The following is a 16,442-nucleotide window of genomic DNA, read 5'->3' on the forward strand; positions in this document are numbered from 1 at the left end:
CCGGCAGAATTGCAGGAAAAGGAGGCGCAATCGGGGATCCCCTGATATTGCAGTTCTTATGGGGGGGGAAAGGGACAAATTGTGCCCTGAAACCAGTGTGTGTGGGGGGGGGTTTGCTCCTGGCCCCCACCCAGCTGAGCCAAAGGCAGTTGGGGCCCTTCCAGTGCTCCAGGTTTTGCTTAACTTTTAGCCCACTTGGGGGGGGGAGGACTCTGGATTTGGGGGCAGGGAGGACGCCATCCATTTCCCAGCCAGCCAAGCCGGGGGTGGGGTCCCATCCAGGCCCCCGAAGGGCCCCCGGGGTCCAAACAGGCTGAAGCCAGCACTCCTCTTTGGGCTGAAGAGCTCCCCCCGTCTTCCTTTTCAAGACTGTCCCCCCCCCTCTTGACTCCCAGTCCTTCAGGGTCTCTGGGGCTGGTGCCAGAGGTGGGATTCAGCCCATTCGGATCGGTTCTACCGAACTGGGAGTGGAAATTTCGAGGAGTTGGGAGAACCAGCCAATCCCGCCTCTGAGTGGCCCCGCCAACCCCGTCTCTTCTCCGCCAGCTGATCGGCTGGGTCTCCTTGGGTTGCCCTGCCCAGGAGAACGGAGCTGGAAAGCAGGTCAGAGGGAAGTGGGGAGGAAATTCCCCTGCCACACCCACCAAGCCACACCCACAGAATGCCACGCCCACCAAGCCATGCCCACAAGCAATCAGTTGGGGGTCTCCTTGGGTTGCCCTGCCCAGGAGAACGGAGCTGGAAAGCAGGTCAGTAGGGTGGGGAGGAAGGGGATTTGGCAGCATATCCTTCCCCTGCCACGCCCACCAAGCCACGCCCACTAAGCCACGCCCACAGAACCGGTAGTAAAAAAAAAAATTGAATCTCACCACTGGTCAGTAGCCAGGTATGACCCCCCCCCGCCAACCCTCCCCTCCACCAGCTCAGCCCAAAAGAGACAAAAAAGGTACAACCAGGTACAAAAAAGCAACAAAGGTGTTTGAAAATCTCCGTAGACAAAAAGGTGTTTCTTCTTCGGTCAGCAGGAAGTGGCCGGCACAGTCCGAGCAAGGCTGGGGGGGGCTTCGGCTGACATGGGGGGGGGCGGGGGAGGGTCTCACAGGTGAGCATGCAGAGCCCTGGCGAGGGAAGGCGGAGGTGAGTCTGAAGCTTTGGTCAGGAGGAGAGGCCCTACAACATGGGGGTCCAAGCCTGGCAACTTTGAAGACCTGTGGACTTCGGCTCCCAGAATTCCCTAGCCCAATTCCAAAACTGATGGACCTCAACGCCCAGAATTCCTCAGCCATCTTGAAAACTTGTGGACTTCAACTCCCAGAATTCCCCAGCCAATTTCAAGACTTGCAAACTTCAGCTCCCAGAATTCCCCAGCCAATTTCAAGACTTGCAAACTTCAGCTCCCAGAATTCCCTAGCCAATTTCAAGACTTGCAAACTTCAGCTCCCAGAATCCCCAGCCAATTTCAAGACTTGAAAACTTCAGCTCCCAGAATCCCCAGCCAATTTCAAGACTTGAAAACTTCAGCTCCCAGAATTCCCCAGCCAATTTCAAGACTTGAAAACTTCAGCTCCCAGAATTCCCAGCCAATTTCAAGACTTGCAAACTTCAGCTCCCAGAATTCCCTAGCCAATTTCAAGACTTGCAAACTTCAGCTCCCAGAATCCCCCAGCCAATTTCAAGACTTGCAAACTTCAGCTCCCAGAATCCCCCAGCCAATTTCAAGACTTGAAAACTTCAGCTCCCAGAATTCCCCAGCCAATTTCAAGACTTGAAAACTTAAACTCCCAGAATTCCCCAGCCAATTTCAAGACTTGCAAACTTCGAATCCCAGAATTCCCTAGCCCACTTTAAGATGGACTTCTTGAAGACTGAAGACTTCTAACTCCCAGAATTTCACCGCTGACTTTTAACTCTCGTGTGCTTCACATTCCAGAATTCTGCAGCCAACTTTAAGACGGGTGGACTTCAACTCCCAGAATGCCCCAGCCAGCTCTGCTGGCTGGGGCATTCTGGGAATTGAAGTCCACAAGTCTTCAAAGTTGCCAAGTTTGGACACCTTCATTCTACAAGGAATCTTTGGTTTGGCACCGGGAAGATGGCTGCTTCTCCCGTGTCAGAAACGGGGAGGGGGCTTCCTTTGGTCTAGAAAAGAGTCCAGTGCAAATGCCAGGGGAGGGGTCTGTTCAGGGGGGTGGGGGACTTCGTCACGCGCAGCATTTGGTCCGCTTTCTCTTCTCCGTCGCGTACAAGTCTCGCTCGTCCCCATGAATCCCTGCAAAGAGAAACTGAGTTATGGGGGGGCATCCCGCAGCCCACCTGCCCACCCTCCCTCTGCCCAAGAGACTGAGGGAGGACCCCAGAGGTTTCTCTGGTGGTCTGGCAGAGAGCCCCCCCACCCCATAACACCCCAGGGGTCTTTACATCCCTTAGGGGTTTTCGCCCAAAGGCCCAGTCCTCCCTCCCCTGTTTCTTCCCGTACAATTACCCTGCAGGGTAGGCCAGGCCAAGAGAGGCAGACTGATCCACAACCCCTCACCGGGCTTCTGACACCAAGGGGGAATTGACGTAGGCCCTGAATGTTAGGTGCTCCCTGAGGCCATCCAACCTGACCTGCCTCTCTTCCCTGTGCCAGGGAAGCTCCCGTTCCCAAGGTAGCCTCACAGGTCTAGGCCAGCTTGTCTATCTGACGGTGAAGGCGGGACGGGGATAATCCTTTAAAAGTGGAGAATACAGTTTAACAGAGTTGGAAGGGGCCTTGTAGGTCATCTAGTCCCCCGGGGAATGACTGGTGGTGTCTCACTTATGGGGAAAGGGAGGGTTGCTTTTGTGCTATGGGGAGAGGACGCAGCTTGTGGAAATGGGAGGGGTGGGGGGGCTTTTGCTGTCTGTAGACCATGGCTGGGTTTTGAACCCATCACAACTGTAGCCAGGTCTGGGCGTCCCAGTGCCACATCACCACCACAGGGCAGCAAAGAGCCACTGAAAACTCTCTATGTAGATAAAGAGTTTTATTCATTCATTTGAAGGAATAATTCTGAAAAGAATGGGGATGAGATGAAATAAAGGTATAGATGGGTATTAATAAATAAAGATATATATATATTAATGAAATAAAGATATAGATGGGTATTAATAAATAAAGATATATATATTAATGAAATAAAGGTATAGATGGGTATTAATAAATAAAGATATATATATTAATGAAATAAAGATATAGATGGGTATTAATAAATAAAGATATATATATATTAGTGAAATAAAGGTATAGATGGGTATTAATAAATAAAGATATATATATATTAGTGAAATAAAGATATAGATGGGTATTAATAAATAAAGATATATATATTAATGAAATAAAGGTATAGATGGGTATTAATAAATAAAGATATATATATATATATTAATGAAATAAAGGTATAGATGGGTATTAATAAATAAAGATATATATATATATTAATGAAATAAAGATATAGATGGGTATTAATAAATAAAGATATATATATATTAATGAAATATATAGATGGGTATTAATAAATAAAGATATATATATTAATGAAATAAAGATATAGATGGGTATTAATAAATAAAGATATATATATTAGTGAAATAAAGATATAGGGTATTAATAAATAAAGATATATATATTAATGAAATAAAGATATAGATGGGTATTAATAAATAAAGATATATATATATTAATGAAATAAAGATATAGATGGGTATTAATAAAGATATATATATATATTAATGAAATAAAGATATAGATGGGTATTAATAAATAAAGATATATATATATTAATGAAATAAAGATATAGATGGGTATTAACAAATAAAGATATATATATTAGTAAAATAAAGATATAGATGGGTATTAATAAAGATATATAAATGAAATAAAGATATAGATGGTATTAATAAATATATATATTAATGAAATAAAGATATAGATGGGTATTAACAAATAAAGATATATATATTAATGAAATAAAGATATAGATGGGTATTAACAAATAAAGATACATATATTAATGAAATAAAGGTATAGATGGGTATTAAAGAAAACGAAACTCTCTACGGCTGATAATTTACCTTCAGATCTGGTCGTCCCATTGGCCCCTCCTCCCTCCCCACATCCCCCACGATAGTTTAAATTCACCCCCGTTGGGAGTCCGTTTAACTATCTTGCTAAAAATGCTTTGACCACTCTGCTGGTCAGCTCCAGAAAAAAACAGGCTTTGGTTTTTTAATGCTAAGTTTCTAGACCTTATGGGGAATGCCAGAGCAGGGGTCTCCCACCTTGGCCCCTTTAAGACTCGGGGACCTCAACTCCCAGAGTTCCCCAGTCTTAAGTTGCCAAGTTTGGGGACTCCCATTCTAGAGCATTCTAGAAGTCCTTAGTACCTTTAAGACTGGTGCACTTCAACTCCCAGAATTCAACTTTAAGACTTGTGGACTTCAACTCCCAGAATTCAACTTTAAGACTTGCGGACTTCAACTCCCAGAATTCAACTTTAAGACTTGTGGACTTCAACTCCCAGAATTCAACTTTAAGACTTGTGCACTTCAACTCCCAGAATTCAACTTTAAGATTTGTGGACTTCAACTCCCAGAATTCAACTTTAAGACTTGTGCACTTCAACTCCCAGAATTCAACTTTAAGACTTGTGCACTTCAAGTCCCAGAATTCAACTTTAAGACTTGTGCACTTCAACTCCCAGAATTCAACTTTAAGACTTGTGCACTTCAACTCCCAGAATTCAACTTTAAGATTTGTGGACTTCAACTCCCAGAATTGCTCAGCCAGCAAAGTTGGCTGAGGAATTCTGGGAGTTGAAGTCTCCAAGTCTTAAAGTGGACTTTCTCTCTAGGGACAGCCCTGCTGGCTGAGGAATTCTGGGAGTTGAAGTCCACAAATCTTAAAGTTGAATTCTGGGAGTTGAAGTGCACAAGTCTTAAAGGTACTAAGGTTGGAGACTCTTGCACTAGTAGACACACACAGATGGGTAATGAGGCTGAACATGTTTGCAGGATGATTGGGGCTGACCACAAAGAGGAGACCACAGAGTCACATGCCCCAAGGCCTGTGTGTGTGTGTGTGTGTGTGTGTGTTGTGTATGTATGCGTGCTCCACAAGTAGGGTTAAAGAAATGATAGAACGGCAACCACAATGAGTACAATTGATGCCCCAGTTCCAACTGTTATTTATTTGTTTATTAAATTTATAGACCTCCCATCTTACTGGTGAACCAACCCATCGAATTCATAGGCAATGAACCTATAAGAAACAGGCCTGAAACATCCATCGCACCATCCCGGCTGCCATTTCAATCCTTTTAGCCCACCGTCTGTTATAGCCCCCCAACCCGGGACCCTCTGGTCTCCCCCAGCCGGGAGGGGAGGGCTACTTACGCACAACGTCCCCAATCCGGCGTGCGTGGCTCTTCTCCAGCTCCGCCAGCACGCTGCCTTCGAAGGTGAGCGCGGCCAGGCGGAAGAAAAATTCCCGCACGTTCTCGCCTGGACGGAAGAGGGAGACCCCCGGTGAGGTCGGCAGGGGGGGCGGCTCGTCCTCTCCCCACCCCCGGCCAGGCAGAGGCAGGGGGCCCACCCACAAAGCGGAGGAGGGGGAGAGATTGGGAAAGGTGGAGGGCAGGGCCTCTGGGGGGAAGGGGAGAATATAGAGGCATGAGAGAGAGAGAGAGGTTTGTTAGAGAGAGAGAGAGAGAGAGAGAGAGAAATAGGTAGAGACAGAGATAGAGAGATAGAGATAGATGATAGATAGATATAGATAGATAGATATAGATAGATAAATAGATAGAGATAGAGATAGAAATAGAATATTTAACTATATCTGTCTATCTATCTATCTATCTTTCTATCTATATTTATATCAACAAATATATAGATAGATAGATAGATAGATAGATAGATAGATAGATAGATAGATAGATAGGTAGATAGATAGATGATAGATAGAGATAGAGATAGAAATAGAATATTTAACTATATCTATCTATCTATCTATCTATCTATCAACAAATATAGAGATAGAGAGAGAGAGAGATATGATAGATAGATAGAGATAGATAGAAATAGAATATTTAACTATATCTGTCTATCATCTATCTATCTATCTATATCAACAAATATAGAGATAGATAGATAGATAGATAGATAGATAGATAGATAGATAGATAGATGATAGATAGAGATAGAGATAGAAATAGAATATTTAACTATATCTATCTATCTATCTATCTATCTATCTATCTATCTATCTATCTATCTATCAACAAATATAGAGATAGAGAGAGAGAGAGATATGATAGATAGATAGAGATAGATAGAAATAGAATATTTAACTATATCTGTCTATCATCTATCTATCTATCTATCTATCTATCTATCTATCTATCTATCTATCTATCTATCTATATCAACAAATATAGAGATAGATAGATAGATAGATAGATAGATAGATAGATAGATAGATAGAAATAGAAATAGAGATAGATAGATAGATAGATAGATAGAGAGAGAGAGAGAGAGAGATAACAAAAAAGGTGACCTGCCAGCCCTTCCACAGAGACCAAGGGCCCCAAGGCTCTGCAGACAGGGATGGGTGATCCAGGTGCTGCTTACCTGTGAGTGAGGAGACGGCCCAGTACTCAGCCTGCATCTCCTTGGCCACCTTCCAGGCGTCCTGCTCTATCAGCTTGTACTGCGCAGGTGTCTGTGGAGAAAGGGGAAGGCTGAACGGGGGCACGGGGGGGGGGACCTGTGGTATGAAACACGGGAGCAGATCATGCAGGTAACAGACCCCTGGGTGAGGGGCAGGCAATGATGGCCACTGGACACCCTGTGGACTTCAACTCCCAGAATTCCTGAGCCAGGCTGGCTGAGGAATTCTGGGAGTAGAAGTCCACAGGGCGTCTGGCGGCCATTCTTTGCCCACCCCGCTCGGTAGCTTTGGTGCCCACCAGCCGCCTGGACTTCACTTCCCAGAATTCCCATCTGGTTAGGAATTCTGGGATCCGGAAGAGGCAGGTGGACAGTCCCCACGTCAGGAAATGCTGGCTTTTTATAAAGCGGCCTACATAAGTGTCCCATAATCCCTTCCTGACACCCCATGGATTGATTTTCGTTTATTTTTTATAAACCAATAAATTATTTATTAATCTTTATTTCAATGTATTTATTTTAATTTATATTTATTTTACTTTACTATTTTTTACAATAACTCAAAGGAGAGAACCTACCTAATCTTCCTCCTACTTTGCGCCAAACAACAACCCTGCGAGGTGGGCCAGGCTGAGGGAGAGCGACTGGCCCGAAGTCTCCTATCGAACTCATAGCCGTCATCCGAAGCAAAGAAGGGCTACCCGGGCATCTCCCCCTCCCCTCCTTCCCCCCCACTCACGCTGAGGTCCTTCTTGGTGCCCACCAGGAAAAGGAGGACGCTGGACGGGTCGTTCTCCTTCAGGGCATCGGCCAGCCACTGCCTGCAGAGGGAGGGGGGAACGTCAGCCCGAAGCCCCTCTGGCTCCCCCCGCCCCGTTTTCCTCCCTTGGGAGCCAGGGGGGCTGCCTCTCTAAATGGGCGGGTTGGGGGGGGGAAATAGGTTTTCTCAAACCTGGGCAACACCCTCCACCCCCCCCCCAGAAACACCCCTTGAAAGGTGACATCCCCAATTCTGGGGGGATCTGGCTGAATCAGATGGGTTGGGGGGCCTTCCCCTCCCCCAAATTGAGGGTCTTTGGGGGCATCAGCGGGAAAAGGTCTGGACCCCTTTGGACTTCCCAGTCTAACAGAAGCCCTGGGATCCCCAGGTTGATGGAAGGAAGGAAGGAAGGAAGGAAGGAAGGAAGGAAGGAAGGAAGGAAGGAAGGAAGGAAGGAAGGAAGGAAAAAGGGAGGGAGGGAGGAGCAAGAGGGAGGAAGAAGAGACCAAGAAGGAGGAAGAGAGGAAGGAATGAGTAAGAGGGAGGGGAAGGAGGGAGGGAGGGAGGGAGGAGCAAGAGGGAGGAAGGAAAGAAGGAAGGAGGGAGGGAGGGAGGGAGGAAGGAAGGAGCAAGAGAGAGGGGGAAGGAAGGAAGGAAGAAAAAGGGAGGGAGGAAGAAAAAGGGAGGCAGGGAGGAGCAAGAGGGAGGGATGAAAGGAAGGAAGGAAGGAAAAAAGGAAGGAAGGAAGGAAGGAAAAAAGGGAGGGAGGAAGGAAGGAAGGAAGGAAGGAAGGAAGGAAGGAAAAAGGGAGGGAGGGAGGAGCAAGAGGGAGGAAGAAGAGACCAAGAAGGAGGAAGAGAGGAAGGAATGAGTAAGAGGGAGGGGAAGGAGGGAGGGAGGGAGGGAGGAGCAAGAGGGAGGAAGCGGGGAAGGGAGGAGTACGAGGGAGAGGGAAGGAAGGAAGGAGCAAGAGAGAGGGGGAAGGAAGGAAGGAAGAAAAAGGGAGGGAGGAAGAAAAAGGGAGGCAGGGAGGAGCAAGAGGGAGGGATGAAAGGAAGGAAGGAAGGAAAAAGGAAGGAAGGAAGGAAGGAAAAAAGGGAGGGAGGAAGGAAGGAAGGAAGGAAGGAAAAAAGGGAGGGAGGGGAGGAAGGAAGGAAGGAAGGAAGGAAGGAAGGAAGGAAAAAAAAGGAGGAGGGAGGGAGGGAGGAAGGAAGGAAGGAAGGAAGGAAGGAAGGAAGGAAGGAAGGAAGGAAGGAAGGAAAAAAGGAGGGAGGGAGGGAGGGAGGAAGGAAGGAAGGAAGGAAGGAAGGAAAAAAAGGAGGGAGGGAGGGAGGAAGGAAGGAAGGAAGGAAGGAAGGAAGGAAAAAAAGGAGGAGGGAGGGAGGGAGGGAGGGAGGGAGGAAGGAAGGAAGGAAGGAAGGAAGGAAGGAAGGAAGGAAGGAAGGGAAAAAGGGAGGGAGGGAGGAAGGCCAACCAAATCAGACCCATCTCTGCCAGCACAGAAGGTTCTGAGTGGGGCTCCCAGCTGCTCACCTCGTGTGGTCCAGCGATGCCACGTCAGTCAAGTCAAAGACGATAATGATGGCTGCAAAGAGGGGTGTTTTTTTGCGGGGGGGGGGACACACAGAAAGGGAGGTTCACTTCCCTGAGGGGAGGGGCCTCCCCCTGCCCCTTTTCCTCCCCTGCATCTCGAGTTCTGCCAATCCAGGGAGGTGCAGAAAGAGGCAGGATAAACACCCCAGGTGCTGGGGGAGTCAAAATAGGTGCCCCCCAGGGAATTAGCCTCCCCCCACATGCAACCTCCCCAGCCCCAACCAGGAAGGACATTTGGCACGGGGGTGGGGGTGGGGCTCAAGGTCTCTCCTGCAGAGACCCCTCCCCATCGAGGCCTGGGGACCAATTCCCTGAGGGCCAGGGCAGTTCTGGCAGGCTCTTTTGGGGGGCAGGGGTCCTCCGTTGGGAGACCCTCCCCCTCCATGCCCCACCCCAAGGTTTCCCATAGTGCAGTCCTAGCTCTTCCAAACTCGGCCTTGGTCTGAAGCTCCGGCCAGCTGGGTTGGACACTCAGAAATAAGAATAGGAATGGAATGGAAATAGAACAAGGATAGGATAGAAAACGAATAGAATAGAATAGGAAATAGAATAGAAAATAGAATAGAATAGAGAATAAGAGAACATAGAATAGAACATAGAATAGAAATAGAATAGAAAAATAATAAAATAGAACAGAAAATAGAATAAAAATAGAAAATAGAATAGAAAAATAATAAAATAGAATAGAAAATAGAATAAAAAGAGAAAATAGAATAGAATAGAATAGGAAATAAATAGAATAGAATACAACATAGAATAGAATAGAGAATAAGAGAGAATAGAATAGAAAATAGAACAGAACAGAACAGAATAGGAGCTAGAAGGGACCCTGGAGGACATCTAGCCCAACCCCCTGCCCAAGCAGAGGAACTTATAGCAGTTATTTCAGACCAAGGGCTGCCCCAGCCTCTTCTTAAAATGATCGCCCTCCACACAGGATCTATTTTATGAGCTTTTACACACAGGGAGTCCTTGACCCACGACCACCGTTGCTAAGTGACAGCTAAGCGAGACGGTTGCTAAGTGAGGCTTCGCCCCACTCTACGACCTTCCTTGCCAGAGTTGTTCAGTTGTGGGTTGCCATTGATTGAAAAGGCTGAGATTATGGCTTTAAAGCAGGAGGTATCCAAGCTCGGCCCCTTCAACTCCCAGAATCCCCCAGCCAGCGCAGGCTGGGAGTTGAAATCCCCAAGTCTTAAAAGGGGCCAAGCTTGGATACCTCTGCTGGAAACCATCTTGGAAACCAGAGGAAAGAGAAGGAGCTGCGCCCAGGGTGGGCTGGGAGGCAGACCCTCCCCCCCCTCCCCAAAGTGCCCCCCACCGCTCTGCACCCTTACCTTGTGCTCCCCGATAGTAAGTGGAGGCAATGCATTTGAACCGCTCCTGGCCAGCCGTGTCCCACCTGGCAGGGAGCAAGGAAGGGGGGGGGTTAAAACAGGGAGGGGGGGAGGTGCTGGAGGGGGAACCGGGCCCTGTGGGGTGGGGTACTCACAGCTGGAGGCTGAAGGGGACCCCCAGAATCTCGAAGCGCTCCATCTCAAAGTCCACCCCGATGGTGGCCTTGTAATTCTTGTCGAAGGTGTCCTTGCAAAACCTGGAGGAAGGAATGAGGAAACAGGGACACCCCCTCCTCTCAAGGAAAGTCGCCTCGCCAGCAAAACCCCCACCCACCCCGAGCACGTTGGGAAGGGTGAGCAGGTCCCCGAGGTCATCTAGGTCCACCCGCTGCTCACAGCAAAGGGTCATAGCCACGCCCTGGCTGCATGGCCAGCTTGTGCCTGTCCGACTGCCCGCTTGCACCTGGCTCTTGCAGAAAGGCTCAGAGTGGAGGGGTCTCCAAATTGGGCCGCTTTAAGGCCGGTGGACTTCAACTCCCAGAATTCCTCACAGTGGTTGAGGAATTCTGGGAGTTGAAGTCCAGAAGGGGCCAAGTTTGGAAACCTCTGCTGAAGGGAATCTCTCATCTAGAAGATAGAAAAATGGATCAACCCCCTCCCCCGACCCTCTGCCATGCCATTGGGTCGTTCCCCTCCCCCGTACAAACTCTCACGGGACGGAACCCCCCCCACTCCCCGGTGTCACCCCCATCCTTACCGATTGATCAGGCAGGTTTTCCCCACCGACAGGTCCCCCACCGCAATGATCTTGGAGATTTTAAACCTGCTGGGAAGAAAAAGGGATGAAAGAGCCCGAACAACTCCGACCCCCTTGAACAAGGCAAGGAGATTTAGAAAGAAATGTAGAGATAGATTGATGGTAAAATAAAGAGAGGGAGAGAGAAGGAAGGAAGGAAGGAAGGAAGGAAGGAAGGAAGGAAGGAAGGAAGGAAGGAAGGAAGGAAGGAAGGAAGGAAGGAAGGAAGGAAGGAAGGAGAAAGATGGATAAAAAAGAGGAAGGAAGGAAGGAAGGAAAGAAGGAAAGAAAGGAGAAAGAAGGATGCAAGAAAGAGGAAGGAAGGGGTAAAAGAAGGGAACAAGGAAGAAAGGGAGGAAAGGAAGGAGGGAGGGAGGATGAAAGAAAGAGAGGAAGAAATGGATAAAGGGGAGGAAGGGAGGGAGAAAGGAAGGAAGGAGAAAGAAGGATGAAAAAGGAACAAGGGATAAAAGGAAGGAAGGAAGTCAGGGGTGGGATTCAAATTTTTAACAACCGGTTCTGTGAGCGTGGCTTAGTTGGTGGGCGTGGCTTGGTGGTCATGTGACTGGCTGGGTGTGGCCAACTCAACATCACTCACATCGAGACACGCATCTCCTCGCCTGGCCTCTCATGACTGTGGGGATGCTGCAACAGTCATAAGTGTGAAAAATGGTCATAAGTCACCTTTTTCAGTGCCATTGTAACGTTGAATGGTCCCTCCACACAAGCAAAGGACCAGCAAAGGAGGGGAAAAAAACTCCAGAGAAGTTCCTGAGACAGGAAGTCTAGTCCTGCCAAGAATGTAATAAGGGTCAACGTTGAGGCAGTTTCTGTAAGCAACCCCAGAATGTTTCCTTCCTGCCTTCCTTACAGGATTAGCCCTGTAATTTCTCCTAACAACCGGTTCTCCCAACTGCTTAGAAGGTTAACAACCGGTTCAAGCAAATAGGTGCCAACCGGTAGAATCCCACCCCTGAAGGAAGTGACAAAAGAAGGAAAGAAGGAAGAAGGAAGAGAGGTAGGGAGGAAGAATGAAAGAAAGATGAAGGAAAGGCTAAAAGGAAAGGAGGAAAGAAAGAGAGGAAGGAAGGAGGGAGGGAGGGAAGGAAGGAAGGGAGAAAGGGAGGGAGGGAGGGAGAGAGGAAGACCCCTAACCCCAGAGACTTCAGCCCCAGGGAATCCCCTCCCCATCTTGCTCACAGGGGCTTCAGGTGGAGAAATATGATTAGCGGCTTAGCAAATCTCCAAGAGAGAGAGGAGTTTTGGGTGGGGGGGACACACAACTGGCCCCTCCTCCCAGCGGGCCCCTTTCAAGCCAAGGAAATCTGAGCCGGATATACCCAGAGGGGTGGCTGGAAGGGGGCTGCTTTGCCCTGCCCTCCCCCCCACCAGCTGCATTCCTGCATTAGGCCGCCCTCCTCTGCCCCCCTGGACATCCCAGGAAGAGGGAGGGGGAGGGTCTCAGGAAGCCAGAAGAGGAAGCAGCTCAGCCTCCCCCTCCTCAAAACAAGCCAGCCCAGCCTGCCAATCCCACCCGCCTTCCCTTCAGCTCTGCAGCCGCCACCTTTGTCCTTGTTCCCGCCTTCTCCTTCCGGGAGGGAGGGCATCTACTTACCCCACGGTGCCCGTCCGCTGGGCCTGGCACGTGCCCACCACCTTGGAATGGAAGGATGTCCTGCCGTGCAGGGAGGCTTCTTTGCTGAAACACTGGGAGGGTGAGGAGCCATTAGCCACAAGGCAGCGGCCTCCCACCTTGGCCTGTGGACTTCAAGTCCCAGAATTCCCCAGCCAGAGATTGGGTACAGGCTGATCGTGCGGGCACACAGGCAAGGTGCCCACACACCCTCACACCCCACCCCAAATCCAGTGCCACACTCATCTTACTTGGGGCAGCTCACCAATGACCCGGTCCCTTCGCACAGGGGCCAGCATGTTCATTGCTGGTCTCCGAGGTTCACACCTGTGGGCACAGAAAGAGAGGAGGGGGGCGCTGAAGACCACTAAACCAACAGTGCCCAACTTTGGCGACTTTTAAGACTTTGTGGACTTCAAGTCCCAGAATTCCCTGGTCCCTTTAGGACTGTTGTGGTTGACCGGCAGCAGGTGAGGACAGCTGAGGCCTCGGAGGGCAAGGACTCAGGTGAGGGGCCTGTCTGTGAGGCAGAGAGGGGGCCAGGACCCTCAGGGGGTGGAGTGCTGCCTTTGGAGCTTGTGGGGGCTGGCAGCAGTGAGGAAGAGGACCCCGAGGAGCCTGTGCGCATGCACACAGGGCTGCTCGAAGGAAAGAGCAGCTGCAGTAGCACGGGCGACACGGGAGTAAGGCTGAAAGGTCATGGCTCCTCCTTCAAGAGATAAAAGCCAGCTGAGAATCAGGAGTTCTGTGCAGGAAGCAAAGAAGTTTTTGCACTCAAGCCTGGTGGACGTTCGGACTCTCTTAGTTGGTGTTCGGAAACTCTTTGTGTTTGGAATATTTCTTGGCAACTTTATCTAATGTTCTTGGCAGCCTTGCAGCAACTTGGCATGGCTCGTTCTTATCACAGACCATTAGTTCGAAGCAGCCTTTGAACCGGGAAGGCAGGAATCATTAAAAAGGTTTTTGCTGTTACCTCCATTTGATGTTTGTTTCCTTGGAACAAGGTTTGGGTCAAAACGACGACTTTGTGGACTTCAAGAGTCCCAGCATTCCCTGTCACTTTAAGGCTTTGTGGACTTCAAGTCCCAGCATTCCCTCTCACTTTAAGGCTTTGTGGACTTCAAGTCCCAGCATTCCCTCTCACTTTAAGGCTTTGTGGACTTCAAGTCCCAGCATTCCCTCTCACTTTAAGGCTTTGTGGACTTGAGTCCCAGCATTCCCCAGCCAGTTATGTGAATTAAAGTCCACGGGTCTTAAAAGCTGCCAAGGCTGCACAGCCCCGAGCTAAACAGTTGAATTTTCCTCCATCTGCCTGGGCATCCGTCTGCCCCCTCCGCCCGGGAAACCTTCCGTGAGGGTCCCACGTGGCAGAAAACGTGGGAGGGGCTGAAGGCCCCCTCCCTCAGAGGGCCGCAACCTGCCGTCATTCACTTAAGAACCATGGCAAGAAAGTTTGTAAAATGGGGCAAAACTCCCTTAACAAATGTCTCATTTAACAACAGAGATTTGGGGCTCCATTGTGGTCATAAATTGAGGATTGCCTGTATAAAAATAGTTGGAAGGGACCTTGGAGGTCCTCCAAACTAACCCCCTGTTCAAGCAGGGGGCCCTACGATGGTCTAGGGGTCTACACCCTTCCAGACAAATGGTTGACCCGTCTCTTGGAAACTTCCAGGGATGGAGCCCCCCCCCCCCCAGCACACCCTCTGGTGGCAAGCGGTTCCACTGGTGAATTAACAGAATAATTGAGTTGGAAGGGACCTTGGAGGTCTTCTAGTCCAACCCCCTGCCCCATCTCTCCTTGGAAACCTCCAGGGATGGAGCCCCCCCCCCCACTTCTGGGGACAAAACTGTCCCGCTGGTTAATTCTCGTCTGAAGGCAGAGGCTTTCACTACTATGTGTCAGAAATGGCGTGGGGGGGTGGGTTCCTCCTGCTTGGGCGTGGGGTTGGGCTAGATGACCTCCAAGGCCCCTCCCAGCTCTATTCTGAATGAATTAAAGCGGTGGGAGCTTCACCCCTGGAGGCTTTCGAGAAGAGACTGGACTGCCCTCGGTCAACCATGGTGGAGGGTCTCCTGCTTTGGGGGAGGGGAGGGTTGGACTAGATGACCTCCAAGGTCCCTTCCAAGTCTATTCATCCCTCTGTCCGCGTTCTCACGGACCAAAGGGGAGTTTCGGAGTTCGGAAAGCGGACGAAAGCAGCGTTCAAAGGACCCGGCTTTGGGGTGCGACTCTTCTTCCTCAACCCCCCCCCCCAAAAAAGAAGGGGCGCCAGCAGGAGCAGCTCCGGCGAGCGAGGCGGCGCCCCCCCCAACCCAGATCGGAGGCTGTGAAGAGGCCGCGGGAGCCGCGTTTTCCGTGGGCGGCGAAAAGTTCCTGGTGGGACGGCTGAGCCGGCGAGGGAGAGTCGGTCCCGAGCAACTCCCGGTCGGTCTGCCCCCCGCCCCCATTCCCCGCCCCGGGAGGGCCCCCTTGAGACCAGCCAGCGGGCGGCGACGGACGGGGAGCCCCGGATTCCTGCCAGATGGGGCGGGCGAGGAAGCCGGACGCGGGACGGGGACGGGGGTGGGGCGTCTCGAAGCCGTCCCGGGAGGGGCTTTGGGCCGGCACCCGCCAGCCCGGGCGGGCGGGGGTGGGGAGGGCGAGCAAGGCAAGAGGCGGGCGGAGGGAGGGTCGTCTCCGATCCCCGGAAATTCCAGCAGACGCCCCCCCCCTCCCCCCTCCCTCCCTGCTCCCTCCGCCCCGAACAAAGAGGGCCGGGCGGTCTCCCGCTCGCTACCGCCGGGGAGGCGCTTTGCATGGCCTCGGGGGGTCCCCTCGCCGTCGTGGGTGGTCCAAGTCTCTCTCGCGCGCGGGGGGGATGGGAGTGGGGGGACCACGCAGGGTCCCGCGGGGAAGGGGGAGGCCTCCACTCAGGAGGGATTAGGGGAAGGGAGGAAAGCGGGGGGTGTCCCTCCCGGGCGAGACCGACTGCCCTCCCCCCTCCCCCTCCCTACCTTCTCCCGGCGGCGCGCAGACAGGCGAGGCTGCAGCCGGCGGCATCTGCTCCGGAGTGACTCAGAGGGCTGGCCCGGGCGGCGGTGGGGCGGGCAGAGCCCCCCACGGGGCAGGCAGACCCGGGGAGGAGGAGGAGGAGAGGAGGAGGAGGAGCAGCCCGCCCAGGCAGGCTTGGAAGCGCCTCCGCCGTGGGCCGGCCGGAGTCCCTCCGCTGCCCTCTGCACGCGCTCAGACGCCCGCGGGACTTGGCCGGGGCAATAATCCAGTCCCCCCCCCAGGAAGCGCCCACTTTGGTGGGACTTGATGGACTCGGTGGTTGGTTTCTTCTTCGATGACCACCCTGCCATCCAGTCGGTCTCAGCTCTTGAACTGCCCTAGAAATGACCCCAGGATGATCTGCCCTCTACCTGGTTTTGGGGGCTTTTAACAGACCCCCATCCAGGAGGGTGGAGGGTGCTGGCCACCCCACCCCCCCCACTTTCACCAGGAGAGTTTTCGGGACGCACTGCGGGGGTCCCTGGGGCTCTCTGAGCCGGGTGGCTTTTCTTTTGCAGGCGTTTCATGACCTAACTAGGGAACACCATCAGTGCTGGAAGAGAGGGTGGCTGAGGAAGAGGAGGAAGGAGGAGGAGGAAGAAGGA

General features: G+C 51.1%; 1 protein-coding gene across 3 annotated transcripts; it reads right to left on the bottom strand.

The window, feature by feature from the left end:
- Positions 1 to 957: 957 nt before the first annotated feature.
- Positions 958 to 15,944, bottom strand: RAB34 (RAB34, member RAS oncogene family). 3 transcript variants are annotated; one of them, XM_087924318.1, is made up of 12 exons: positions 15,801 to 15,944; positions 13,055 to 13,130; positions 12,786 to 12,877; positions 11,132 to 11,197; positions 10,530 to 10,631; positions 10,375 to 10,439; positions 8,978 to 9,029; positions 7,424 to 7,505; positions 6,646 to 6,736; positions 5,413 to 5,520; positions 1,517 to 2,269; positions 958 to 1,431 (listed from the first exon to the last, which is right to left on the bottom strand). In XM_087924318.1, exons 2-11 carry the CDS (start codon positions 13,106 to 13,108, stop codon positions 2,202 to 2,204), a joined length of 780 nt encoding a protein of 259 aa, XP_087780444.1. In that variant the 5' UTR covers positions 13,109 to 13,130; positions 15,801 to 15,944; the 3' UTR covers positions 958 to 1,431; positions 1,517 to 2,201. The 3 variants fall into 3 exon arrangements, with proteins under 3 accessions (XP_087780444.1, XP_087780440.1, XP_087780433.1); XM_087924314.1 differs by having other exon boundaries at positions 958 to 1,388; positions 11,132 to 11,200; XM_087924307.1 differs by having other exon boundaries at positions 11,132 to 11,200.
- Between the last annotated feature and the right edge of the window lie 498 nt (positions 15,945 to 16,442).

This window comes from Pseudonaja textilis, chromosome 1 (assembly GCF_049901715.1).
Source record: "Pseudonaja textilis isolate UNSWEBS1 chromosome 1, rPseTex1.2, whole genome shotgun sequence".
NCBI lineage: Eukaryota > Metazoa > Chordata > Lepidosauria > Squamata > Elapidae > Pseudonaja > Pseudonaja textilis.

Bases quoted from the DNA above. Each gene is read 5' to 3' on its own strand.
- RAB34 (XM_087924314.1), bottom strand. From the start codon at position 13,108: ATGAACATGCTGGCCCCTGTGCGAAGGGACCGGGTCATTGGTGAGCTG. The intron at 10,440-10,529 runs GTGAGTACCCCA...GCTCCCTGCCAG, and splicing joins GTCCCCTTCAGCCTCCAGCT to GTGGGACACGGCTGGCCAGG. The intron at 6,737-7,423 runs GTGAGTGGGGGG...CTTTCTCCACAG, and splicing joins GCACCAAGAAGGACCTCAGC to ACACCTGCGCAGTACAAGCT.